General features: G+C 47.1%; 1 protein-coding gene across 10 annotated transcripts in view; it reads right to left on the reverse strand.

Moving 5' to 3' along the window:
• Positions 1–25,844, reverse strand: part of LOC106585259 (ankyrin-1) — a 181,212-nt gene extending 155,368 nt beyond the window's left edge. For 3 of the 10 annotated variants that reach the window (XM_014171276.3, XM_014171275.3, XM_014171272.3), the window contains exon 1: positions 25,541–25,841. In XM_014171276.3, the coding sequence (XP_014026751.1) occupies positions 25,541–25,666 (126 nt within the window). In that variant the 5' untranslated portion in view covers positions 25,667–25,841. Of the gene's footprint in view, positions 1–25,540 lie in introns of all 10 variants that reach the window. The other 7 variants (XM_082968547.1, XM_014171281.3, XM_014171269.3 and 4 more) reach the window with 7 other exon arrangements.
• Between the last annotated feature and the right edge of the window lie 2,063 nt (positions 25,845–27,907).

Raw genomic sequence — 27,907 nt, forward strand, 5'->3', positions numbered from 1 at the left:
TTTTGCTACACCCACAATAACATCTGCTAAACATGTGTATGTGACCAATAAAATTTGATTGATTTGAACCGCTGTAACCATGATGACTGCACTTAATCCCCTCCTTAATATGTTTGCCTTAAATTAAAGGATTGCCACACTAAGCTATTCTAATGTACAGATTTCAATACCCTGCTTGGGACCAAACAAGTTTAATTCAGCGTGTCAAGTCAGACTCTAATCAGGAACTCAGTCTCCTCCAACTGCAAATAAACCCCATGTCATCAACTGGAATAACTCTCTTAAACCTTGTTTGTTCTGAATTGTCGTCAGTCACTGGAAAGGGAAGCTCACAATTAAAGACGGCCTGGTGCAGTGCTGGAATGTTTCAATAGGAAGGCTGAAGTTATGTGGTTTTCCCTTCACGTGCAGCAAAGAGCAGGTGTCAGTGATAAATCAGGAGAATGGGACAGCAGATCTCTCTCTCTCACTCAGATTCACACTGGGTTCACACACACTCCTCCTCTCTCAATCTCCCTCTCCTCCTTCTCTCTAGATCTCTCTCCTACTTCTCTCTAGATCTCTCTCCCCCTTCTCTCTAGATCTCTCTCCTCCTTTTCTCTAGATCTCTCTCCTCCTTCTCTCTAGATCTCTCTCCTACTTCACTCTAGATCTCTCTCCTCCTTCTCTCTAGATCTCTCTCCTCCTTCTGTCTAGATCTCTCTCCTACTTCTCTCTAGATCTCTCTCCTCCTTCTCTCTAGATCTCTCTCCTCCTTCTGTCTAGATCTCTCTCCTACTTCTCTCTAGATCTCTCTCCTCCTTCTCTCTAGATCTCTCTCCTCCTTCTCTCTAGATCTCTCTCCTCCTTCTCTCTAGATCTCTCTCCTACTTCTCTCTAGATTTATCTCTCCTTGTCTCTTGCTATCTTTATCTTTACTTCCCATAAGCCTTGAGTTCTGCCTTGAGGCTTCAATCCTACACACAGTCAGTGAGCGCACATGCACAAATACATGCATGTCCACACACACACACACACACACACACACACACACACACACACACACACACACACACACACACACACACACACACACACACACACACACACACACACACACACACACACACACACACACACACAGGATATTTTATTATGGGTACAGGGACAGGCTCCACTGCACTTCACTGAGGTTTCTAAGATGCACTCAAGTGGAATGTCCACACTCCACTGTAGTTAGGGGTAAACACAGGACACAAGGCTCCCTTCCTGACTGTACCACACATCTACAACAGGAACACACACACTGACTACACAACCATCATTACACTTACTCTCACTCATTCATTTGTCTGACATAACATGAATGTTTGCACAGAGAATAAGATGATTAGAACATGAAACAACCATTCAACAACATGGACCAAATCTAAGGAACATCTTCAGTGTGAGGTAATGGTACAGTACAGTAACACTCCTCCCCTCCCCTGTTGTGTCGAGCAGAGCAGAGACTGAGTGCAGCAGAGGCTGGCTGCTCTCTGCAGAGATAGGTGCTTCCTGCATACAGATGCATTAACTACCGCAGATACAGTAGATACATCGTGTGACATTCTGAGCCGAGGGTGACAGGACTTTGCTAAGAGACTTTGCTGAGATCAAGACCCTGTAAGCCCCTGTCCCATCTCCGTAGCTACCACCTCCTGTCATCCTGACTCCCGTCCCCTCCTTCCAGGCATTAGGAGCTTAGGGTGGGGAGGACGAGGGGAGCGGGGGGGCGTAGCACAGACACCAAAATGTTTCCCTTTTAAAAATGTGCTGCTGTCCTGCACCATAATATCACATTCATCTGGGGAGTTGTTTCTCTCTCTTCTCTTCTCTTCTATTTTCTATCGATCATGATGAGAATCCGTTTCAATCAGCCTGAACTCTCAATTCTTGTTTCAGGGAGTTACGTAAGAGCTGTACTGTCAGAATAACAATTGGGAGGAGATTAGCGCACTGGGCCGGGGGGGGGGGGGGGGGGGGGGAGGAGAGAGAGAGAGAGAGAGAGAGAGAGAGAGAGAGAGAGAGAGAGTGAAAGGAGGGAGAAATAGAGGGAGGAATAGAGGGAAATACTAAGACCCTCTAAATATGACATCATTTCCCGTGGCATCTGAATAGACTGCAAACTGCTAAATAATGCCAGTAAATGAGGCGATGTAACAGGATATAACAGTGAGGTGGGGACGGGATGGGAGCTAAACTCTGATAGCATCTCTGACAGGGTGGCAGTGTTAAAGTGTTCATGGATGAAGGTGTTTTGCTAAGAGACTGATAAAGAGCCTAATCCAGACCTGGTAGGGAGGCTACAGCACAGCTCTGCTGCCAACACTACAGTCTCTCACACACTACACCTCACAACACTACAGTCTCTCACACACTACACCTCACAACACTACAGTCTCTCACACACTACACCTCACAACACTACAGTCTCTCACACACTACACCTCACAACACTACAGTCTCTCACACACTACACCTCACAACACTACAGTCTAACACACACTACACCTCACAACACTACAGACTAACACACACTACACCTCACAACACTACAGTCTCTCACACACTACACCTCACAACACTACAGTCTCTCACACACTACACCTCACAACACTACAGTCTCTCACACACTACACCTCACAACACTACAGTCTCTCACACACTACACCTCACAACACTACAGTCGCTCACACACTACACCTCACAACACTACAGACTAACACACACTACACCTCACAACACTACAGTCTCTCACACACTACACCTCACAACACTACAGACTAACACACACTACACCTCACAACACTACAGTCTCTCACACACTACACCTCACAACACTACAGACTAACACACACTACACCTCACAACACTACAGTCTCTCACACACTACACCTCACAACACTACAGACTAACACACACTACACCTCACAACACTACAGTCTCTCACACACTACACCTCACAACACTACAGACTAACACACACTACACCTCACAACACTACAGTCTCTCACACACTACACCTCACAACACTACAGACTAACACACACTACACCTCACAACACTACAGTCTCTCACACACTACACCTCACAACACTACAGTCTCTCACACACTACACCTCACAACACTACAGTCTAACACACACTACACCTCACAACACTACAGACTAACACACACTACACCTCACAACACTACAGTCTCTCACACACTACACCTCACAACACTACAGACTAACACACACTACACCTCACAACACTACAGTCTCTCACACACTACACCTCACAACACTACAGTCTCTCACACACTACACCTCACAACACTACAGTCTCTCACACACTACACCTCACAACACTACAGTCTCTCACACACTACACCTCACAACACTACAGTCGCTCACACACTACACCTCACAACACTACAGACTAACATACACTACACCTCACAACACTACAGTCTCTCACACACTACATCTCACAACACTACAGTCTCTCACACACTACACCTCACAACACTACAGACTAACACACACTGCACCTCACAACACTACAGTCTAACACACACTACACCTCACAACACTACAGTCTCTCACACACTACACCTCACAACACTACAGTCTAACACACACTACACCTCACAACACTACAGTATAACACACACTACACCTCACAACAATACAGTCTCTCACACACTACACCTCACAACACTACAGTCTCTCACACACAACACCTCACAACACTACAGTCTCTCACACACCAAACCTCACAACACTACAGTCTAACACACACTACACCTCACAACACTACAGTCTAACACACACTACACCTCACATTACTACAGTCTAACACACACTACACCTCACATTACTACAGCCTAACACACACTACACCTCACAACACTACAGTCTAACACACACTACACCTCACATTACTACAGTCTAACACACACTACACCTCACAACACTACAGTCTAACACACACTACACCTCACAACACTACAGTCTCTCACACACTACACCTCACAACACTACAGTCTAACACACACTACACCTCACAACACTACAGTCTCTCACACACTACACCTCACAACACCACAGTCTCTCACACACTACACCTCACAACACTACAGTCTAACACACACTACACCTCACAACACTACAGTCTCTCACACACTGCACCTCACAACACTACAGACTCTCACACACTACACCTCACAACACTACAGACTAACACACACTGCACCTCACAACACTACAGTCTAACACACGCTACACCTCACAACACTACAGTCTCTCACACACTACACCTCACAACACTACAGTCTAACACACACTACACCTCACAACACTACAGTATAACACACACTACACCTCACAACAATACAGTCTCTCACACACTACACCTCACAACACTACAGTCTCTCACACACAACACCTCACAACACTACAGTCTCTCACACACCAAACCTCACAACACTACAGTCTAACACACACTACACCTCACAACACTACAGTCTAACACACACTACACCTCACATTACTACAGTCTAACACACACTACACCTCACATTACTGCAGCCTAACACACACTACACCTCACAACACTACAGTCTAACACACACTACACCTCACATTACTACAGTCTAACACACACTACACCTCACAACACTACAGTCTAAAACACACTACACCTCACAACACTACAGTCTCTCACACACTACACCTCACAACACTACAGTCTAACACACACTACACCTCACAACACTACAGTCTAACACACACTACACCTCACATTACTACAGTCTAACACACACTACACCTCACAACACTACAGTCTCTCACACACTACACCTCACAACACTACAGACTCTCACACACTACACCTCACAACACTACAGTCTCTCACACACTACACCTCACAACACTACAGACTAACATACACTACACCTCACATTACTACAGTCTAACACACACTACACCTCACAACACTACAGTCTAACACACACTACACCTCACAACACTACAGACTAACACACACTACACCTCACAACACTACAGTCTAACACACACTACACCTCACAACACTACAGTCTAAAGCACATTACACCTCACAACACTACTGTCTAACACACACTACATCTCACAACACCACAGTCCAACACACACTACACCTCACAACACTACAGACTAACAAACACTACACCTCACAACACTACAGTCCAACACACACTACACCTCACATTACTACAGTCTAACACACACTCCACCTCACATTACTACAGTCTAACACACACTCCACCTCACATTACTACAGTCTAACACACACTACAGCTCACAACACTACAGTCTAACACACACTACACCTCACAACACTACAGTCTAACACACACTACACCTCACATTACTACAGCCTAACACACACTACACCTCACAACACTACAGTCTAACACACACTACACCTCACATTACTACAGTCTCTCACACACTACACCTCACATTACTACAGTCTCTCACACACTACACCTCACATTACTACAGTCTAACACACACTACACCTCACAACACTACAGTCTCTCACACACTACACCTCACAACACTACAGACTAACATACACTACACCTCACAACACTACAGTCTAACACACACTACACCTCACAACACTACAGTCTAACACACACTACACCTCACAACACTACAGACTAACACACACTACACCTCACAACACTACAGTCTAACACACACTACACCTCACAACACTACAGTCTAAAGCACATTACACCTCACAACACTACAGTCTAACACACACTACATCTCACAACACCACAGTCCAACACACACTACACCTCACAACACTACAGTCTAACAAACACTACACCTCACAACACTACAGTCCAACACACACTACACCTCACATTACTACAGCCTAACACACACTACACCTCACAACACTACAGTCTAACACACACTACACCTCACATTACTACAGTCTCTCACACACTACACCTCACATTACTACAGTCTCTCACACACTACACCTCACATTACTACAGTCTCTCACACACTACACCTCACAACACTACAGACTAACATACACTACACCTCACATCACTACATATGTGAACATATAATAGATACAGTAATAACACCATTGTGCAGCTTTTTATTCGAAGAAATGATGGCGAGTAGTTTTCAGAGAGGGAGTCATTCTCCTTAATCAAATGAGCTGAGGGGGTGGTGAGGGAGGTTCATGTAGGTTTGGGTGGTGTACCATATATACCGTATACCTGGGTATTTAGAAATACTGATGGTATGATTTCCAATACCATAAGGGCTACCCTAGGCTCCAGCATCACATGACCCCCTCCATTACAGCTTTAATTAAAGAGCTGCTGCTCGTTGCACAGCGGTATACATCCCAGCCACCCAGCCCCACAGCCCCACAGCCCCACAGCCACCCAGGCCCAGAGCCCCACAGCCACCCAGGCCCAGAGCCCCACAGCCACCCAGCCACCCAGCCCCACAGCCATCCAGCCACCCAGCCCCAGAGCCACCCGGCCCCACAGCCACCCAGCCCCACAGCCACCCAGGCCCAGAGCCCCACAGCCACCCAGGCCCAGAGCCCCACAGCCACCCAGCCACCCAGCCCCACAGCCATCCAGCCACCCAGCCCCAGAGCCACCCGGCCCCACAGCCACCCAGCCCCACAGCCACCCAGCCCCAGAGCCCCACAGCCACCCAGCCACCCCGCCACCTAGCCACCCAGCCCCAGAGCCACCCAGCCACCCGGCCCCAGAGCCACCCAGCCCCACAGCCACCCAGCCCCACAGCCACCCAGCCCCACAGCCACTCAGCCCCACAGCCACTCAGCCCCACAGCCACCCAGCCTCACAGCCACCCAGATACCCAGCCCCAGAGCCCCACAGCCACCCAGCCACCCCGCCACCTAGCCACCCAGCCCCAGAGCCACCCAGCCACCCGGCCCCAGAGCCACCCAGCCCCACAGCCACCCAGCCCCACAGCCACCCAGCCCCACAGCCACTCAGCCCCACAGCCACCCAGGCCCAGAGCCCCACAGCCACCCAGGCCCAGAGCCCCACAGCCACCCAGCCACCCAGCCTCACAGCCACCCAGATACCCAGCCCCACAGCCACCCAGCCCCACAGCCACTCAGCCACTCGGCCCCACAGCCACCCAGCCCCACAGCCACCCAGCCCCAGAGCCCCACAGCCACCTAGCCACCCAGCCCCAGAGCCACCCAGCCACCCGGCCCCAGAGCCACCCAGCCCCACAGCCACCCAGCCCCACAGCCACCCAGCCCCACAGCCACCCAGCCCCACAGCCACCCAGCCCCACAGCCACTCAGCCCCACAGCCACCCAGATACCCAGCCCCACAGCCACCCAGCCCCACAGCCACTCAGCCCCACAGCCACTCAGCCCCACAGCCACCCAGCCCCACAGCCACTCAGCCCCACAGCCACCCAGATACCCAGCCCCACAGCCACCCAGCCCCACAGCCACTCAGCCCCACAGCCACTCAGCCCCACAGCCACCCAGCCTCACAGCCACCCAGATACCCAGCCACACATCCCCACAGCCAACCAGCTACCCAGCTACTGCAGTTCCACATCCCCACAGCAGGTCAGAGCTGGTGATGGGTTGTCTCCATAAATATGACTGAGAGCAGGGCCAGGCCTGCTGACTCAGCTGTCTGTGGGGTCCCACAGGGCCACAGGGGCCGAACTGACAGCCACATGGAATTGTGCACACTCATTGTTATTGGGAGAGATTAATGAACACAGAGATAGGGTCTGAGACTGGGCTAACCGAAGAAAGATGGTCCGAATGCAGTCGGTTTTACTGGCCTGGTTGGAGGTGTGCTGCAGTAAGCAGCTTCCTCACTACATATGGGTAGACTTGTACACACTCACCCAAAAAAACTCCACTGGTCCACACCAGCAGCCACCCTGGAGCACAGAGGGTGAAGGTGTATAGCAGCTGCTGAGTCCAGCTGCAGAGGACCCACTGTGGGACAGAGGAGAGGACCTGGCCTGGGCCTTATGGTCCTACTGAGACTTCCCATCCACACCAGTGGGACAAACAGCCCACTGCAGCAACTCACTCACAAACACACACAGCTCGCCCATACTGCTACAATAGGTGTGCAGCAGACAAATAATAATTCTAGGCACAAGAGTCAAATGCATTCAACTCCAAACTGATCACCACTATTTTGGGCAGCCAATAAGCTTCAATCATAAAATGCCAAATGGATCACTTCCGCTTCAGCAGCAAATGGCTGGCAGGAGGCTGTAGACAGGCAGGTGCTCAGGTATTTTATTAGGAAGCCTAGTCACTCAAGCTCATTGTAGCACCTCTAATCCACTGCACCAAACCTGCACATACAGCATAGCACAGCAGGACCACCAGCCTATCTGTCTCTCCCATCACCATAATGATCTCTCTCTCACACACACACACACACACACACACACACACACACACACACACAACGAGGAGGGAGGAAGAGAGACACAATAATGCTTTGAGAAGAGACTGTGTTACACGCACTGGACACTTTCTCTCTTTCAGGGGGAGAGAGAGGGGGGAGAGAGAGGGGGGAGAGGGAGAGGGGGTAGAGAGAGAGAAAGAAAGAGAGGGGGGAGGTGGAGAGAGAAAGAAAGAGAGGGGGGCAGAGACACATTAACACTTGCAGTAGGCAGTGCTGGGCTGCTGATACATTGAGATACTACTACTAGTGCCACAGTCATCACCACCAACACAGTCTCCACTCTCAGCCTCTCTCTACTACTGGCCTGCCTGGCCCACTATCAGTCTACAGGCTGCAAACATACACTATAGGCTAGGAGACAGGGTAGCCATGTCAAAGATAATACGAACCCTTACATATCATCCTCGTATTTGGAGTTGTATGTGCATTGCAAATTAGGGCTGGCACAATATCGTGGCACAATTATCCCATCTTCTAAACTCATTGACAAGTGGCACCATTGAATTATGGCATCAATATGTGTCTTAAAATAAATTACTACATATACAAAAATTGAAATAATATATATCATATAATTTGAATACAGGGAGGGACCAGGAAACCTGGTCACAATGCAGACACAGTGGACAGATACGAGACACATTTTAATACCATTGTCACAACTTCCGCCGAAGTCGGCTCCTCTCCTTGTTCGGGCGGCGTTCGGCGATCGACGTCACCGGCTTTCTAGCCATCGACGCTGCATTTTTCTATTATCCATTTTTCTTGTCTTGTTTCCATACACACCTGGTTATCATTTCCCCAATCAATCTACTTGTATTTAACCCTCTGTTTCCCATCATGTTTTGTGTGTAACTGTTTCACGTTTTTTGTGGTGTTTGATTTACGCGCTTTACTATGGTTATGTTCTGTGGTTTTGAGCGCATTTTTATTTATGTAGTGCTCTCGTATTTTGGAACTATAATAAAGTGCGCTTGGTTACATTTCGCTTCTCTCCTGCACCTGACTTTGCCTCTCATACACCCGATATTGACAGAATTACACACCTACCATGGAGTCAGCAGGAGCAGGTACCCCGGTTAGAGGAGTCGAGGAGCGCGTCCAGGAACATTCGGCCATGTCACATCATCTTGGTGGATTGCATTATCCAGACCATGGACCGCTGGAAGAGACAGGAAGTCTCTCCAGTGCCTCGACCAGCACAACCGGGGTTGTCACCACCCGTTCCATCCGGAATGAATTCCAGTGGGATGCGTCTCTCCCTTCCCAGGGAGTATGATGGAACGGCAGCACAGTGCCAGGGTTTTCTGTTACAACTGGATCTCTACCTGGCCACTGTGCACCCAGCTCCCTCAGGAGGGGAGAGAGTGGCCGCCCTCGTCTCCTGTCTCACAGGAAGAGCGCTGGAGTGGGAAAACGGCGTGTGGAGAGAAGGAGACACGGCGCCAGACCACTTTGAGGAGTTCACCCGTCGCTTCAGGGCCGTCTTCGACCATCCACCTGAGGGCAGATCGGCGGGGGAGAGGCTCTTCCATTTGAGACAGGGGACGAGGAGCGCCCAGGACTTCGCTCTGGAATTCCGAACCTTGGCAGCCGGAGCAGGCTGGAACGACAGGGCCCTCATCAACCACTATCGATGCAGCCGATGTGAGCTGGCCTGCAGGGATGCCACCATTTCCTTTGGCCAACTGGTGGATTTGTCCATCCGGTTGGATAACCTGCTGGTCACCCGCAGACGTCCAGAGGGGGCTCTGTCGGTTTCATCATCCAGCACCCCCGCTCCAGTGCCCATGGAGCTTGGAGGGGCTGCGCATAGGGAGACTGGAGGAGGATCCATCACGTGCGCCATCTGTGGCCTCAGAGAACACACTGCCGGTCAGTGCCATGTTGGTTCCTCTGGGAGTCGAGGCAACAGGCAGGGCACTCTGGCGTCACCCCAGGTGAGTTTGCACCACACTCATTCAGAGTCCTCTGTTGATCAACTGTTAGTGCCTGTTGGTTTCCGTGAGTTTTCCCCCAATCCCCGCATAAGGCGCTCGTCGATTCAGGCGCAGCTGGGAATTTTATAGACAGAGCATTAGCCATTCGGTTAGGGATCCCCATTTTTCCTATAGTCAGACCCTTCCCGGTACATGCTCTAGATAGTCAACCATTAGGGTCCGGGCTAATCAAGGAGGCCACCATCTCCTTGGCTATGATTATGCAGGGGAGTCATGAGGAGAGAATCAGTCTCTTTCTCATTGACTCCTGCATTTCCTGTGGTACTAGGCCTTCCTTGGTTGGCTCTGCATAACCCCACTATTTCCTGGCAACAGAGGGCTCTCACGGGGTGGTCGTGAGAGTGCTCAGGGAGGTGTATAGGGGTTTCTGTTGGTGCTACCACGGTGGAAAGTCCAGACCAGGTCTCCACCGTGTACATCCCCCCAGAATATGCCAATTTGGCTCTCACCTTCTGTAAAAAGAAGGCGACTCAATTACCACCTCATCGACGGGGGGGATTGTGCGATAAATCTCCTGGCAGACACTGTGCTTCCCAGGAGTCACGTGTATCCCCTGTCGCAAGCGGAGACGGTGGCTATGGATACATATGTCTCTGAATTCCTGCGTCGGCCCTCTACTTCACCCGCCTCCTCAAGTTTATTTTTCGTGAAGAAGAAGGATGGAGGTTTACGCCCATGCATTAACTATAGAGGTCTCAATCAAATTACGGAGAGGTACAGTTACCCGCTACCTCTTATCGCTACGGCGATTGAGTCAATGCATGGGGCGCGCTTCTTTACAAAACTGGATCTCACGAGTACGTATAACCTGGTGCGTATCCGGGAGGGAGACGAGTGGAAGACAGCGTTCAGTACCACCACAGGGCATTATGAGTACCTCGTCATGCCGTACGGGTTGATGAATGCTCCATCAGTTTTCCAATCCTTTGTAGACAAGATTTTTAGGGACCTGCACGGGCAGGGTGTAGTTGTGTATATCGATGACATTCTGATTTACTCCGCTACACGCGCCGAGCATGTGTCTTTGGTGCGCAAGGTACTTGGACGACTGTTGAAGCATGACCTGTACGTCAAGGCTGAGAAATGCCTGTTCTTTCAGCAGGCCGTCTCCTTCCTAGGGTATCACATTTCCACATCAGGTGTGGAGATGGAGAGGGACCGCATTGCAGCCATGCGTAATTGGCCAACTCCCACCACGGTAAAGGAGGTGCAGCGATTTTTAGGGTTTGCCAATTACTACCGGAGATTTATCCGGGGTTTTGGTCAGGTTGCTGCGCCCATTACCTCACTGCTGAAGGGGGGTCCTGTAAGGTTGCGGTGGACGGCTGAGGCGGACAGGGCTTTTGGGCAACTAAGAACTCTGTTTACTTCGGCTCCAGTGCTGGCCCATCCGGATCCCTCTTTGGCATTCATAGTGGAGGTGGACGCGTCCGAGGCTGGGATAGGAGCCGTGCTCTCACAGCGCTTGGGCACGCCACCGAAACTCCACCCCTGTGCTTTCTTCTCAAAGAAGCTCAGCCCAGCGTAGCGTAACTATGATGTGGGGGACCGGGAGTTGTTGGCTGTGGTTAAAGCGTTGAAAGTGTGGAGGCATTGGCTTGAGGGGGCTAAACACCCTTTTCTCATCTGGACTTACCACCGCAACCTGGAGTACATCCGGGCAGCGAGGAGACTGAATCCTCGTCAGGCAAGGTGGGCCATGTTCTTTACCCAGTTTGTGTTTACACTATCCTACAGACCAGGTTCCCAGAATAAGAAGGCAGACGCACTGTCCCGGCTGTATGACACAGAGGAGCGACCCATGGATCAGACACCCATACTCCCGGCTTCCTGCCTGGTAGCGCCGGTCGTGTGGGATCTGGATGCGGACATTGAGCAGGCGTTGCGTACAGAGCCCGCTCCCCTCCAGTGTCCCGTTGGGCGTAAGTATGTTCCGTCTGCTGTCCGTGACCAGTTGATCTCTTGGGCCCACACATCTTCCTCCTCTGGTCATCCGGGGAATGGTCGGACGGTGCGCTGTCTGACTGGGAAGTACTGGTGGCCCACTTTGTCTTATAACGTGAGGGTTTATGTCTCCTCCTGCTCGGTGTGTACCCAGTGTAAGGCTCCGAGACACCTGCCCAGAGGTAAGCTACATTCCTTACCATTCCACAACGACCTTGGTCACATCTGTCCGTGGATTTCCTAACAGATCTTCCTCCCTCACAGGGAATACCACGATCCTGGTTGTTGTGGATCGTTTTTCTAAGTCCTGTCGTCTCCTCCCTCTGCCTGGTCTCCCCACGGCCCTACAGACTGCGGAGGCCCTGTTTACACACGTCTTCCGGCACTACGGGGTGCCTGAGGATATAGTGCCGGATCGGGGTCCCCAGTTCACGTCGAGAGTTTGGAAGGCGTTTATGGAACATCTAGGGGTCTCGATTAGCCTTACCTCAGGTTTTCACCCTGAGAGTAACGGGCAGGTAGAGAGAGTTAACCAGGATGTGGGCAGGTTTCTGCGGTCATATTGCCAGGACCGGCCGGGGGAGTGGGCAGTGTTTGTGCCCTGGGCCGAGATGGCACAGAACTCGCTTTGTCACTCCTCCACTAACCTCTCCCCTTTCCAGCCGGTTCTGGCACCGTGGCATCAGGGTCAGACCAAGACTCCTGCGGTGGACGACTGATTTAGGCGCGTGGAGGAGACATGGGAGGCTGTCCATGTCCATCTGCAGCGAGCCACGCGTCGCCAGAAAGCCAGCGCGGACCGTCACCGCAGTGAGACCCTGGTGTTCGCACCGGGGGACCGGGTCTGGCTCTCGACCCATAACCTGCCCCTCCGCCTGCCTTGCCGGAAGCTGGGTCCGCGGTTTGTGGGGCCATTTAAAGTCCTGAGGAGGGTGAACGAGGTATGTTATAGATTACAGCTTCCCTCTGATTATCGTATTAACCCCTCGTTCCATGTGTCTCTCCTCAGGCCGGTGGTGGCTGGTCTGCTCCAGGAATCTGAGGTGCGGGAGGTCCCTCCGCCCCCTTTGGACATCGAGGGGGCCCCGGCGTATATCGTTCGTTGCATCCTGGATTCGAGGCGTCAGGTGGGGGGCCTTCAGTACCTCGTAGAGTGGGAGGGGTACTGGCCGGAGGAGAGGTGCTGGGTACCGGTTGCAGATGTTTTGGATCCTGCACTGCTGCGGGAGTTTCACTGTCGTAGGCCGGATCGCCCTGCGCCTCGTCCTCCGGGTCGTCCTCGAGGCCGGTGTCGCCGCTGGAGCCGCGCGTCAAGGGGGGTGTACTGTCACGACTTCTGCCAAAGTCGGCTCCTCTCCTTGTTCGGGTGGCGTTCGGCAATCGACGTCACCGGCTTCCTAGCCATCGCCGCTCCATTTTTCTATTATCCATTTTTCTTGTCTTGTTTCCATACACACCTGGTTATCATTTCCCCAATCAATCTACTTGTATTTAACCCTCTGTTTCCCATCATGTTTTGTGTGTAACTGTTTCACGTTTTTCGTGGTGTTTGATTTACGCGCTTTACTTTGGTTATGTTTCGTGGTTTTGAGCGCATTTTCTTTTATGTAGTGCTCTCGTATTGTGGAACTATAATAAAGTGCGCTTGGTTACATTTCGCTTCTTTCCTGCACCTGACTTTGCCTCTCATACACCCGATATTGACAACCATGTGTAGACCTATTTTAGAATACCCTGGGGGATATTAAATAATCCTGATTGTACTAAGAATTGGCATTTGGTGCAAATCAATCCCTGAATGGCCGTTAAGGGAAACTGTCAAACTGAAATATTTTACTGTATTACCAGAGGAGAACTAGACATTTGAAATATCTTAAATACCAGTTTTACTTATTCTCACAAATGTGCTCTGCCATCTTAATATTCATATCACAGGATAAAATATAAAATAATGAGTAAGAGACATGAGGAAGTATCCAAGGTTCTGTGTCATATGTTGTTACTGTTCTGAGGACAGTAGGCCTTAACAAGGGATAGTTCACAAAAATTACTAAATGACACATTGATTTCCTTACCCTGTAAGCATTCTATGGCTAAAACATGACATCCATCCAAGCTTTTTTCTTATTTCCCTGGCAGTGTTTCCAAATGGAAACATTTGATCATTTGTGGCACAAATCCCATTCAAGTCACGGTACCAATATTAGCATTTTTTGTGCATCGTGTCCAAATCATCTGAAAGTATCTAAAATTGATAATGAAGCTCAACAAAGTCACTTAGATCAGTACCATGACTTGAATGGGATTTGTGCCTCAAATTCTAAAACATTAGCATTTGGAAACAGTGACGGGGGAACTATGTCAAAGCATAGATTACTGTCATACCTTGTCCATAGACTGCTTACAGGGTAAGGAAACCAATATGTAATTTTGTTTAACTATCCCTGAAATCTGAGCAAGGTAAAGTATTGACCTCAGATTTACACCATTTTATTTTTTACCTTTATTTAACTAGGCAAGTCAGTTAAGAACAAATTCTTATTTACAATGACGGCTTACAAATAAGCAACCTTTTACTGTAAAAAAATATAAAAAAGAAGGGATATTGCACACGGGTGTTTATGTGTGTGTTTGAGTGTGTGTCTGTGTGCATGTGTCCGGTGCAGCTCTATCAGTAAAGTGAGAGAAGTGTGTCTGTTACCAGGAAGGGATGACCTTGCTACAGTACTGTGACACTGTGAGGATAGGGAATAGGGACACTCCAGATAGCAGATAGATACCACAGACAGCTGATGAAACAGCTGCATTAAAACAGGTGTCAAGTGGCAAACATGAGGAAAAAACCAAGTCAAATAGTGAATACCATTATATCTCCACGGAAGCATTGGTGAGAACAGAGATAAATAAATCTATCAGTGAGCGAGCCATAGTGCCTGAGATAAGAAGCCTTCAGGGAAAATATTCAGTGAAAAAAAGCATAAATGGGGAAGACAATTCAACCATAGCCTCTGTATAACCCAGCACTGGCCTGTGTGTCACCCTGCTCTGAGACTAGTGTTTCCTGGGTGTGGGTTTTTCATCACGTTTAAATGTTCCCCGAAAAAATCAGTCTGCACCACAAACACAACCTCAGAACCTCAGGCCCACTGCTACAGCAACGGGACACCCCAGACATAACATTATGACTGTACTTCACTGGGATATCTAGAAAAAAATTGAAAATGCAGGAAGAGAGAGAGAAAGTTCCCCCTGTGATAACATCTGCTCCAGGAACCAAGATAGCCTCTAAGCTGGAGAGAGGAGGTTAGGGAGGGGAGGGAAAGGCTGGGGTAGTCACAACACTTATTTAACAGACTTTAGTAGGCTGGGTGGCTGCTGTTTACATAACTGACATGGGATACTCTGTAACAATACACTTTCAATCAAAGTTGGGCTGCATGGCCAGAATGACTGTCTCTCCCCCCTTCGCTGGTCTCTCCCTCCACTCCATGGACTCCCATACTGCCCACCACACACACACACACACACACACACACACACACACACACACACACACACACACACACACACACACACACACACACACACAACAACAAAAAAATGTAATGTGGGCTCAACAGCCATGTGGGACGAAATCAGTAATAACAGCCTAATAAAAGATAAACGTGATAAAAGATGGGGCATTTCCACCTGCTATTTTCAGAAGACAACAAAAAACAAAGATTAAATGCTGAATTGAGTGGTGGGGGCCCTTGAGGGCCCATTGGTTCTCAGGTCCATGAGTCACTTGTCCATATCTAAACAACTAATACACCCATAGCACATACTGTACATACTGTATCTACCAAATAGGTTTCCCAGCTAGCACATTTGGTCCATTGAAAGTTGTGGGAATGTAGGTTTTTGGTTTCACATTTTTTGTGGGAATGAAGCCATACCGGGTTTCTGAGAACAGAAGTGAAAATGTTTGCATATAGCGTGCTTGCAGTTGCGTCACAAATCACCTCGCAACCACACCAAGGTCCATGTTGGAAGACCAAACTCAGTCTGTTGAAAGTCCTCCAACCATCCACATGGCTGGCTGCATTTTGCTACCACCGGAAACTTCGGGAAAATTGCCCATTATTTAGTTTTTCTAAGGACCCAGAAAACAGAGGCAGTGGAAGAACCTGTTAAAGTAAGAAAATATACAGTATGTTGGAAGTGACCAAAAACGATGCTAGCTTGCTCCGCAAACTTGGTGTGCAGGCTAACTCACGTTATTCTAAAATGAATTAAATTCATTGTTTTCCTTATCAATCTACAATGTACACACAATACCCAATAATGACAAAGCAAAAACAGGTTTTTAGAAATGTTTGCAAATGTATTAAAATAAAAACTTTACATAAGTATTCAGACCATTCGCTAGGAGACTCGAAATTCAGCTCAGGTACATCCTGTTTCCATTGAACATCCTTGAGATGTTTCTACAACTTCATTGGAGTCCACCTGTGGTAAATTCAATTGATTGGACATGATTTGGAAAGGGACACACCTGTAAATACAAGGTCCCACAGCTGACAGTGCATGTCAGAGCAAAAACCAAGCCATGTGGTTGAAGCAATTGTCCGTAGAGCTTTGAGACAGAATTGTGTCGAGGCACAGATCTGGGGAAGGGTACCAAAACATTTCTGCAGCATTGAAGGTCCCCAAGAACGCAGTGGCCTCCATCATTCTAAATGGAAGAAGTTTGGAACAACCAAGAACCTTCCTAGTGCTGGCCGAAAAACTGAGCAATCGGGGGAGAAGGGCCTTGGTCAGGGAGGTGACCAAGAACCCGATGGTCACTCTGACAGAGCTCCAGAGTTCCTCTGTGGAGATGGGAGAACCTTCCGGAAGGACAACCATCTCTGCATCACTCCACCAATCAGGCCTTTATGGTAGAGTGGCCAGACGGAAGGCACTCCTCAGTACAAGGCACATGACAGCCCACTTGGAATTTGCCTAAAGGCACCTAAAGGACTCTCAGACCATTAGAAACAAGATTCTCTGGTCTGACGAAACCAAGATTGAAGGCTTTGGCCTGAATGTCAAGCGTCACGTCTGGAGGAAATCTGGCAATGCTCATCATCTGGCCAATACCATCTCTACAGTGAAGCATGGTGGTGACCGTATGATGATGTGAGGGTGTTTTTCTGTGGCAGGGACTGGGAGACTAGTCAGGATCGAGGGAAAGATGAACGGAGCAAAGTACAGAGAGATCCTTGATAAAAAACCTGCTCCAGAGCGCTCAGGACCTCAGACTAGGGCGAAGGTTCACCTTCCAACAGGACAACGACCCTAAGCACACAGCCAAGACAACACAGGAGTGGCTTTGGGACAAGTCTCTGAATGTCCTCGAGAGACCTGAAAATAGCTGTGCAGCAACGCTCTGTAAGGACTGACGCCGGACAGGAGAAGCAGGTACGGGAAGTCAAACATTTATTCCGGAACGGACATGGAACACGACAAGAACAGTGTCAGCACAAGGGTAAAACAAGGACATATGACAAACAATCCTGAAGCAGGGAACAGAGCTAGGAAACAGACATAGAGAAGGAAATTACAGAAGTAATTGAATCCACGTGAGCCCAATGAGCGCTGATGCGCGTGACGGGAAAAGGCAGGTGTGCGTACTGAAGGTGGCTTGAGTGCGTAAAGTTGGGGAGTCTGGCGCCCTCGAGCGCCAGAGGGAGGAAGAGCGGGAGCAGGCGTGACACACTCCCTATCCAACCTGACAGAGCTTAAGAGCATCTGCAGAGAAGAATGGGAGAAACTCCCCAAGTACAGGTATGCCAAGCTTGTAGCGTCATCAAATCAAATGTTATTGGTCACAGACACATATTTAGCAGATGTTATGGCGGGTGTAGCGGGTGTGTACAGTCTCGAGACTTCATACCCAAGCAGACTCAAGACTGTAATCGCTGCCAAAGGTGCTTCAACAAAGTACTGAGTAAAGGGTCTGAATACTTATGTAAATGTGATATTTAAATTTGCAAAAATGACTAAAAACCTGTTTTGCTTTGTCATTAAGGGGTATTTTGTGTAGATTGACAAGATAAAAAATGTAATCCATTTTAGAATAAGGCTATAATGTTGCAAAATGTGGGGAAAGTGAAAGGGTCTGAATACTTTCCGAAGCACTGTAATGTTCGCTAGTTAGCTAACTTTACATACTGTATAGCTAGCTATCTACGTAAATCAAAAATCCCCCGCTCGCTAACTTCAAATTAGCTAGTTAGTTAGCTTGATGTATTTATTGTTGTAACTCCAAATACATTTATAGCTAGGTAAAGTAGGGTAAGTTAGCTAGCTAACAGCCATGGAAGAGGGTGAAAGGATTAGCTAGCACTTCCAGCTGTCAGAGAAGGGAGAGTAGGTTACTCTTGATAGGGCAGGTAACTTTGTGGGAGGACATTATGAAACTATTCTCAAATTCCAGTCCCTAGTGAGAAAAACTGAGGACAGAGCGATATAGCAACATAATATTCAGGGCTATCTAACTTGAGTATAATGCAGCCTGTTTCTTTGTGATGTTTTCTGTCCTCAGATAGAGAGCCGTCAAACCCTGTCTGCAGATGAAGAGTTCCCAATGAATGTCCCAAGAGAATAAAGGTACATCCTTGTATACCATGGATCACAGTATATGTTAGCAAATTCTGTGAACAAAAATACAGTTTAAAAGTCACACAATGTCTAAACCTGATTCAATGTATCAAACCTAATTAGTTAATAATCAAGTGTGCCATTGCTGGTCTGGAACAGAAGTCTGCTCCCCCAGTAGATCAGTGGAGTGAGGTTGGACACCTCTGCTGAGGTTGGACACTTTGAAATAATATGAAAGTGTTGATTCTTTGAAGTTGTGTTTTAACCTGTTTTGTTAACTTAACTATTATTCAAGATTTACTAGTGTTGATGTTGATGAATCACATATCACAATCCTGCAATAAAGAGGGAAAGGGAATCTGTCTAATTTGTCTGTGTTTCTGTGTTGTATTATAAAATGAAAAGTACCTTATTGTTCAGTCATAAGCTCTCCAATTAGTTTTATTTGATTGCCACTATATTTTTCAGGATTTCAGCCATGTGAACCCATTTTGCATCTGATAATAGCATGCAACACCAATGCAGCCATAGGCCTACAGCAGTGGTTCCCAACTCCAGTCCTTCAGTACTCTGTGTTCCCTGTGGCTCAGTTGATAGAGCATGGTGTTTGCAGCGCCAGCATGGTGTGTGCAACGCCAGGGTTGTGGGTTCGATTCCCACGGGGGGCCAGTACAATTTTTTTTATTTTTATAAAAAAATGTATGAAATGTATGCATTCACTACTGTAAGTCGCTCTGGATAAGAGTGTCTGCTAAATGACTAAAATGTAAATGTACCCCCAACAGCATACTTTTGTTGTAGCCCCAGACAAACATACTTGATTAAACTCATTGAGGGCCTGATGATTAGTTGACAAGTTGAATCAGGTGTGTTTGTCCGCGGCTACAATAAAACTGTACTGTTGGGGCACTCGAGGATCGGAGTTGGGAACCATTGGCCTACAGTATGATGGCAGTAGCCTTATGGGCATTTGCAATGCACCCCTTGATATTGTATATCTGAAGCAGAGAATAGCTTAACTCACACTGTTTACATATTCTTCAGCTATGTGTTCTCAATTTAAAAATTATACCAGTAGACAATATATATGAGGCTAATCATTAAACTAGATTTTGTACATGCCTTGTGCTGACATGGCAATTTAGGTACCATACCGATGTAAGAATGCTGTCCATCGATTACAGCTTAGCATTTAACACCATAATACCCTCCAAACTCGTCATTAAGCTCGAGACCCTGCCCTGTGCAACTGGATCCTGGACTTTCTGACGGGCCACCCCCAGGTGGTGAAGGTAGGAAACAATGTCTCCACGCCGCTGATCCTCAACTCTGGGGCCCCACAAGGGTGCGTTCTCAGCTCTCTCCTGTACTCCCTGTTCACCCATGACTGCGTGGCCATGCACGCCTCCAACTCAATCATCAAGTTTGCAGACGACACTACAGTGGTAGGCTTGATTACCAACAACGATGAGACGGCCTACAGGGAGGAGGTGAGGGCCCTCGGAGTGTGGTTTCAGGAAAATAACCTCACACTCAATGTCAACAAAACAAAAAAGATGATCGTGGACTTCAGGAAACAGCAGAGGGAGCAACCCCCAATCCACATCGACAGGATAGTAGTGGAGAAGGTGGAAAGTTTAAGTTCCTCGGCGTACACATCACGGACAAACTGAAATGGTCCACCCACACAGACAACGTGGTGAAGAAGGTTCAACAGCACCTCTTCAACCTCAGGAGGCTGAAGAAATTTGGCTTGTCACCTAAAACACTCACAAACTTTTACAGATGCACAATCGAGAGCATCCTGTCATGTTGTATCACCGTCTGGTACGGCAGCTGCTCCGCCCATAACCGTAAGGCTCTCCAGGGGGTAGTGAGGTCTGCACAACGCATCACCGGGGGCAAACTACCTGCCCTCCAGGACACCTACACCACCCGATGTCACAGGAAGGCCAAAAAGATCATCAAGGACAACAACCACCCGAGCCACTGCCTGTTCACCCCACTATCATCCAGAAGGCGAGGTCAATACAAGTGCATCAAAGCTGGGAACGAGAGACTTAAAAACAGCTTCTATCTCAAGGCCATCAGACTGTTAAACAGCCATCACTAACAATTTTTTTTAATCTTTATTTAACTAGGCAAGTCAGTTGAGAACAAATTTTCATTTTCAATGACAGCCTAGGAACAGCTGAAAAATTGGATGTAATAAATGTATCACTAGTCACTTTAATGTTTACATACCCTACATTACTCATCTCATATGTATATACTGTACTCTATACCATCTACTGCATCTTGCCTATGCCGCACGGCCATCGCTCATTCATATATTTATATGTACATATTCTTATTCATTCCTTTACACTTGTGTATATAAGGTAGCTGTTGTGAAATTGTTAGATTACTTGTTAGATATAACTGCACGGTCGGAACTAGAAGCACAAGCATTTCGCTACACTCGCATTAACATCTGCTAACCATGTGTATGTGACCAATAAAATGTGATTTGATTTGAGGTGGGGAAATGTATGAACCAGGAGATGGGATCCTTGTCTAAAAACATACGCAACTACTTCTACCAAGTTAAATGACAGATACTTTTCTCCCAGACGGTCTGAGTGGCACTTGGAGGTGCCACTGTGATACTGAAGATGGTTTGCCTTAGACTACCACAACAATTGCATTGTCTATGCTAAATGTGTTTAAATTGTAAAGAAATAAACTAGTTTGGCGATAAGAAATACTTTTTATTCAAATGGGGCTAGGCAAAGCAAAGATGACACAATACTTTTCATTTCCCCCATACAACAATATAGCCTACTATTAAAGTACAATATGTTGACAATATTATAAACAATAGTCTTTTACACATTCCAAATTACATTTTATATATTCATACAGTTTAAGGGGGCACTTTTGTTATGACGACAAGGTGAAGGTGCTTTACTCAAATGGCACAACAGAATCGTTCAGATAGCCCAAAGCACAGCATAAAACATCTCGTATAATTGAGAGATGTCTCCTTTCATATCTGGAAAAGGAAAGAAATTGTAGAATTAGAAACTGATGCTGCTGCAGCATTGCTCATCTTCACAGTGGGAATCCAGTCAACATGGATGTCTAGATAGAGGTCAGCTGGTTGAACCTACAGTAGTACACCTGATGCTAGAGTATCCCTTCTTCAGGTCACCTATACCATCAGGGCTCTTAATTGTTTGGTTGTGTTTAATTCATTCAGGTGGTTTTAGTGTCATATAAAGATTCAATCTATTGTTGGTCTTGAACAACCAATAATCAACACAGCAGGTTGTCCTATAGCCCACTGAGGCCTTTGTCCTATTTTGTAATGTCCATACATTTTTCCTCCTCCTATTAATAAAGTTCTCAACAAATTGTCATTGGGTTATCATATGAATATATCATATGTATATATGATAACCACTGGAGTTTTTTTGGACAATAATGTCCTCCAGGCTATATGGACGTCATATTGTACAATTTGCGTCTCCCCTTTTCATGGTCATGGCTAGAAGGGATCCGGCTTTTGTCAAATTGACGTCAGATTTGACATTTCGTAGCAGATTAGGAGAATTTAGGTAGCAGGTTAGGATAATTAGGTTAAAGTTAGGAAAAGGGTTAGGGTTAGCTAAATTGCACAAAAATTACTTTTGACAATTTGACTAAAGGCTGGATCTCTTTTAGCCAGGACCCCTTTTTCATAGCCCTAGATTACATGGTTTCATTCAAGACAAGGTGGTTTTTATTGATATGTTGTCAGTGTCAGTAGAGTAGAGTAGGCCTAGGGTACCATCATATTAAAAAAGATTCTGCTAATTTCTCCAGTCACATAAAGTGCAGTATAATTGCATGAAATGTTTATCAAAGGCCACATTTTTCCTGTGCAAAGGGGCACCCAAGTGGCGGAGCGGTCTAAGGCACTGCATCTCAGTGCAAGAGGCCTTACTACAGTCCCTGGTTCAAATCCAGGCTCTATCACATCTGGCTGTGATTGGGAGTCCCATAGGGTGGTGCACAATTGGCCCAGCATCTGCCAGGGTATGCTGTCATAGTAAATAAGAATTTGTTCTTTGCCTAGTTGAATAAAAGGTTCATAAAAAAATATACTGACAGCTTGATGGGCAAAAAGGTTTCTTTGCTTTTCTGACTGTTCTTGAGTTTTACCTTGGCGTCACCAATGGAGTTTCATGATTATGGGGAATCTGTAAACATATTTTTTTACCGTTGTCTTTCCTGCCTTAATAGAGCAGCCAAATACTCTACAGAAAATGACGTGGTGATGAATCAACTACTGTAGTTAGGCACTGTCATGCAGTTTTGGGTAGCCGCTCGGCTGTTGTTGTCAGAAGAATGAATGCAGTGGTCTTCCAACATGGCCGCCAGGCGTCGTCGTACATCAACTACAACCCCTCTATTGTGCAAAATGTTTTATTGGGGGTTGCAGGGAGGTTCTGAGAATGTTTTACTCTGGTTCCTTGAAAGTTTTCCTGGGAGGCATTAATTAAAGCTTTGAGAACGGAAATCAGAGATTATTTGGAGGTTTTTGAATAACTTCCTTAAAACTTTCACAGAACGTTTCAATAAGACTTTTAATAACAGTGCTAGCTTGTTTTGGATTAACTTTTTTGAACTGCAAGCACATGTAGGACACATGGAAATTCATTTCCTTGGGCATTAAAAATGCAAAGACATGTATTTTTTATTGTGACACGGCATCAGTGAGATTCAAACCTATAATCTTCTTCTCTATCCACAGAATTAATCCACTGTGTCACCAGGATGGAGCTAGCATGCCAGGTTTTTTTACTCATACAAAGCTGTTAACTTTGCAGTCTATTCAAACAGACCCCATTTCAAAGGAAACAAGCATTAAGATCAGGTTGGCCAATTAGTGGACACAGCCAACACACTTAGCAAGATAGAGGATAGAGGGAGTTTTGTTGATGCTGAGATCTGAATGTATGTGTTTTTAAATAACATTCCCACAGAAGAAAATTGTTTCTTAACGTTCTCTGTATTGTTTGAGGACATTCGCAATGTCAAACCAGTTGGAGAACGTTCCTAGAACATTACCAAAATTGAAATTAAATGTAGTCATGATTGAACTTTTAGGAACCATGCAGTTTTTTGGCATGTTCCTTAAAATGTGCTGGGAATGTTCCAAAACCAAGCAACTCTCCTGCACAATTCCCAGAAAGTTGTGGAAAGGTTGTATACAAAATAACCATAGGACAACTACGCTCTCACCAATCTCTAAGAAATATATGGTTCTCAGAACGTTAAGTGCTAGCTGGGTGGCTAGAAACTCTCTGTTTGTAGCAGTGAAACAGCTCTCGTGACTTTCGTTTCTACCCAACTGTTTTTCTACCTCCAATACATCTGCAGCCATACACAAACTATGCAAGACAACCCCACCCCTACCCCAGCATCCGTTCTCCCCCCTCCGTCCATATCCCTCTGTGGGTGCATCCTGTAAGGGTGAGGATCACTAGTAGCCGACAGTCAGTCTGTCTGTCCATAACTCTGTCTCTACTGCACCGGCATCAGATCAGTTTACAGCCGAACAGTCCTACAGGCAGATACATGCAGCTGGACACCAGCCCAGCGGTATACAGACAGACAGACACAAAGGAATGTCTTATCATATGCTAAACAATGCTCATCGATGGCTTTGATAAGCATTTTAATTCATGAAACTAAGTGAAATGTGAAGTAAAAGAGCCAAGTAGGGATTTCCCAGCTATCCCGGTCATAATCACAGATTGCACTGATACAGGTCCATCTGTAACCCACAACACAACAGCCAGTGATTGATGAAGCAGCATGTAATGTTTGTGGCAAGTGCAACTAGTGTGACAACAGCCACCAGCGCTGGCAGTGCAGTGCACAGGTCCCAGTATGAGAAAAGCCTGCAGGTAATTATTACTCCTAAGTCAGCAGTCATTACAATAGTTCTTAAATGAGAGGTAGAAGAAAGAGGATGATGAGAGAGAGTGGCACAAAAACATGTCCTCTCTCAGGGAAATGTTGCTCATTGACACAATACGCCGCAGTGTGAAGACAAAGAGAGGAGAGACAGGGAGAGAAAGAGACAGGAAGATAAAGGGAGAGAGAAAGAGGTAGAGTACCACACAGACCCATAGGACAGCTCTGCCAGAGGAGTCAGTAAATCAGGAAGAGGAGAAAGAGAGTGTGCAGTGTGCTTACAGTTTCCCCATTTCTGTATGCACAGTACATGTGTGTCAGTGCCACTTTGCACACACTGTAGAAACACGCATCAGTGTGTGTGCCCCAGCACCACTAACCAGAGCTTAGCATTACAGAGAAAGAAGGGGGGGGGGGGCGTTTTTCTCCCTCCTGCCCCCATCTCCACTGCTCCCTCTCCCCACCCCCTACGAACCCCTGTAAGCAGACCCTTTACCTTGCGCTTTTTATCTCGCGAGCGGTTCCTCTTCTTGGCCTTTTCCTCCTCCTTCTCCTTGCGCTCTGCCTCAAGATGGGCTTCTAAATCCTTGTTCTTGCGGAGATGTTTGGCAGCTTGTGCCATGTTTCAGCCTGGTTGAGCCAACTGTATTGTGGAGATGAAGGTGGTAGAGGCCTTGCGAGGTCCTGGGGTTGGGGCTGAGATGCTGGGTGGATGCAGCACTGGAGGTCCTGCCTGCCACGAACAGACACTGATGCTGATGGTGCCGGTGTGTGTTCCCTTGTATGGCCCTGCTGTGTCTGAGAGAGCATGCTCACACTGCCTCCTCCTCCTCTTCTTCAGCAGTGCAGTGCAGTGCAGTCACACAGACATGCCGCACACACACACACACACACACACACACACACACACACACACACACACACACACACACACACACACACACAGGGAGGCAGTCCTCAGCCGTCTGCTGTAGGATGCTACTGCAGCTCTGCTCCCGCTCTCCTTCTCTCTTCCTCTGCCTCTTTCTCTCACTCACATACACTTTCCCTGTGTAATTATTGTAGCTGCCACTCCCTCGCTCTCGGATCCTCCATTCTTCCTATCTCTGAACCACAACAAGGGAGCAGAACAGGGGGAAATTCAGGTGAAGCTGTCTGTCTCTGAAGCTGTCTGTCTCTCTTCCTCTCCCTCTCTCTCGAGGCTCTAAGTCTCTCTTCCTCCCCTGCTGTTCCGCAGTTCTGTGAAACTACTCCGACCCCCCTCTACGGAAATGAAAAGATTAAGAAGAGAGGGATGGACGGAGGAATAGAACAGCCAGAACAGCTTTAAGTGAAAGTCAAATCTCCCTCCTCTTGCATTGATTTGGTTTCTTGTTGCAGTTTTTTTTTCTCCTCACTAATAGTCCTGCTGCTTGTTCGTCTGTGGAAGGAAGTGCAGACAGTGTGGTGGACAGAGCTGTGGGCGCTACTCGCCATGGCTCTGCTACAGAGAATCACTAAGCATCACAGGCATCCTGAGTATCATCACACTCACTCACCAAGAGACCAGGGAAGACAAAAACCCATCCAAAACATGCACATAAAAAAATAAACTGCCTCTCTTACTCACTCACCGTGTTGCTCCCTCCCTCTCCCCCTATCGCTGCTCCCCTTCCCTTGCTCTCTTCCCCTCTCTCGCTGCTCCCACCTCCCTCTCTCCCTGCTCTTCACCCAGTTAGCACATATGGTTCCATGGAAGTTGTGGGAACATACGTTTTTGGTTTCCCATTGGTTCTGGGAACAAAGCCATAAGTTTCCTGACCCGTAAAACTGAATGTTTTGTAAATGTTCTGAAAACAGAAGTGAAAATTTCGACCTGTTCCTTTGAACGTGAATTTTTTACCCTGAATATTTTCTTGAAGGTTCTATTAACGTTCTGAGAACGGAAATTATAGGTTATTTGAAAGGTAATTAAATAACATTCTGAGAACATTGTCATGACGTTGCCCTCTGGGTTTTCTATGCACCATCCCCCGACCTCTATACTTCTGACACAAGGCTGTGTGAAGGCGGTCGTAAATTCCAAAGGGAATGTCCTGCCTAACAGGCCACAGTTTTGAGACAGAGTGTTTTCATGGAGAGAACAAAGGATTCTTCCACCTCACAGAATTGGAGAACCGAACAACATTTATGTTCTGGAGAAGGTATAAAAGATCGGTGAAGAATCCAGCTACGAACTGGTCCGCTTGGTACAATTTTATGAAACTCATAGAGACAGTATTTCCATATTGCCATACTAAGGTTTATATACTAGCCTCAGCAATGAGACTTAAATCTAATGGTTGTATAAAATTATTTAATAAGATTAAAGCTATTTGGAATATGTTGAGATGCTATGTACTGATGTTAATGGGAGAGAATTGTATTTCTGTACAAAGTTTAACTCAGTCCTCGGCACGCCCCCAGGGACACAGACAGGACAAGGCGTCATGTGACAGCTTTTCTATGTTCAGTATAAAACCCCCACCCAGAATTACTTTCTTTAGACCAGCTTACCTCAGAAGAGAGAGCCAAGGTTTGACCATGCATCCCTCTACTGAAGTTTAACCATACCACGTGGTTAAACTTTTAGACTATCGATACCGACAGAATAATAACAAGTCTTTGATATTAATTGCTAGTCTGCAGCTAGAAATTCGGTATCATTGAACGAGAAGACTGACGAAACATCCATTCTATAACGACATTAATGAATGTCGCTTTGAAAGATCCATCTAACCAAGAGAGAGAGAGACGGAGAGAAAGAAAGAGAGAGAGAGAGAGAGAGAGAGAGAGAGAGAGAGAGAGAGAGAGAGAGAGGGAACTCTCCAACAGAACAACCTCT

This window comes from Salmo salar, chromosome 24 (assembly GCF_965601325.2).
Source record: "Salmo salar chromosome 24, fSalSal1, whole genome shotgun sequence".
Lineage (NCBI taxonomy): Eukaryota > Metazoa > Chordata > Actinopteri > Salmoniformes > Salmonidae > Salmo > Salmo salar.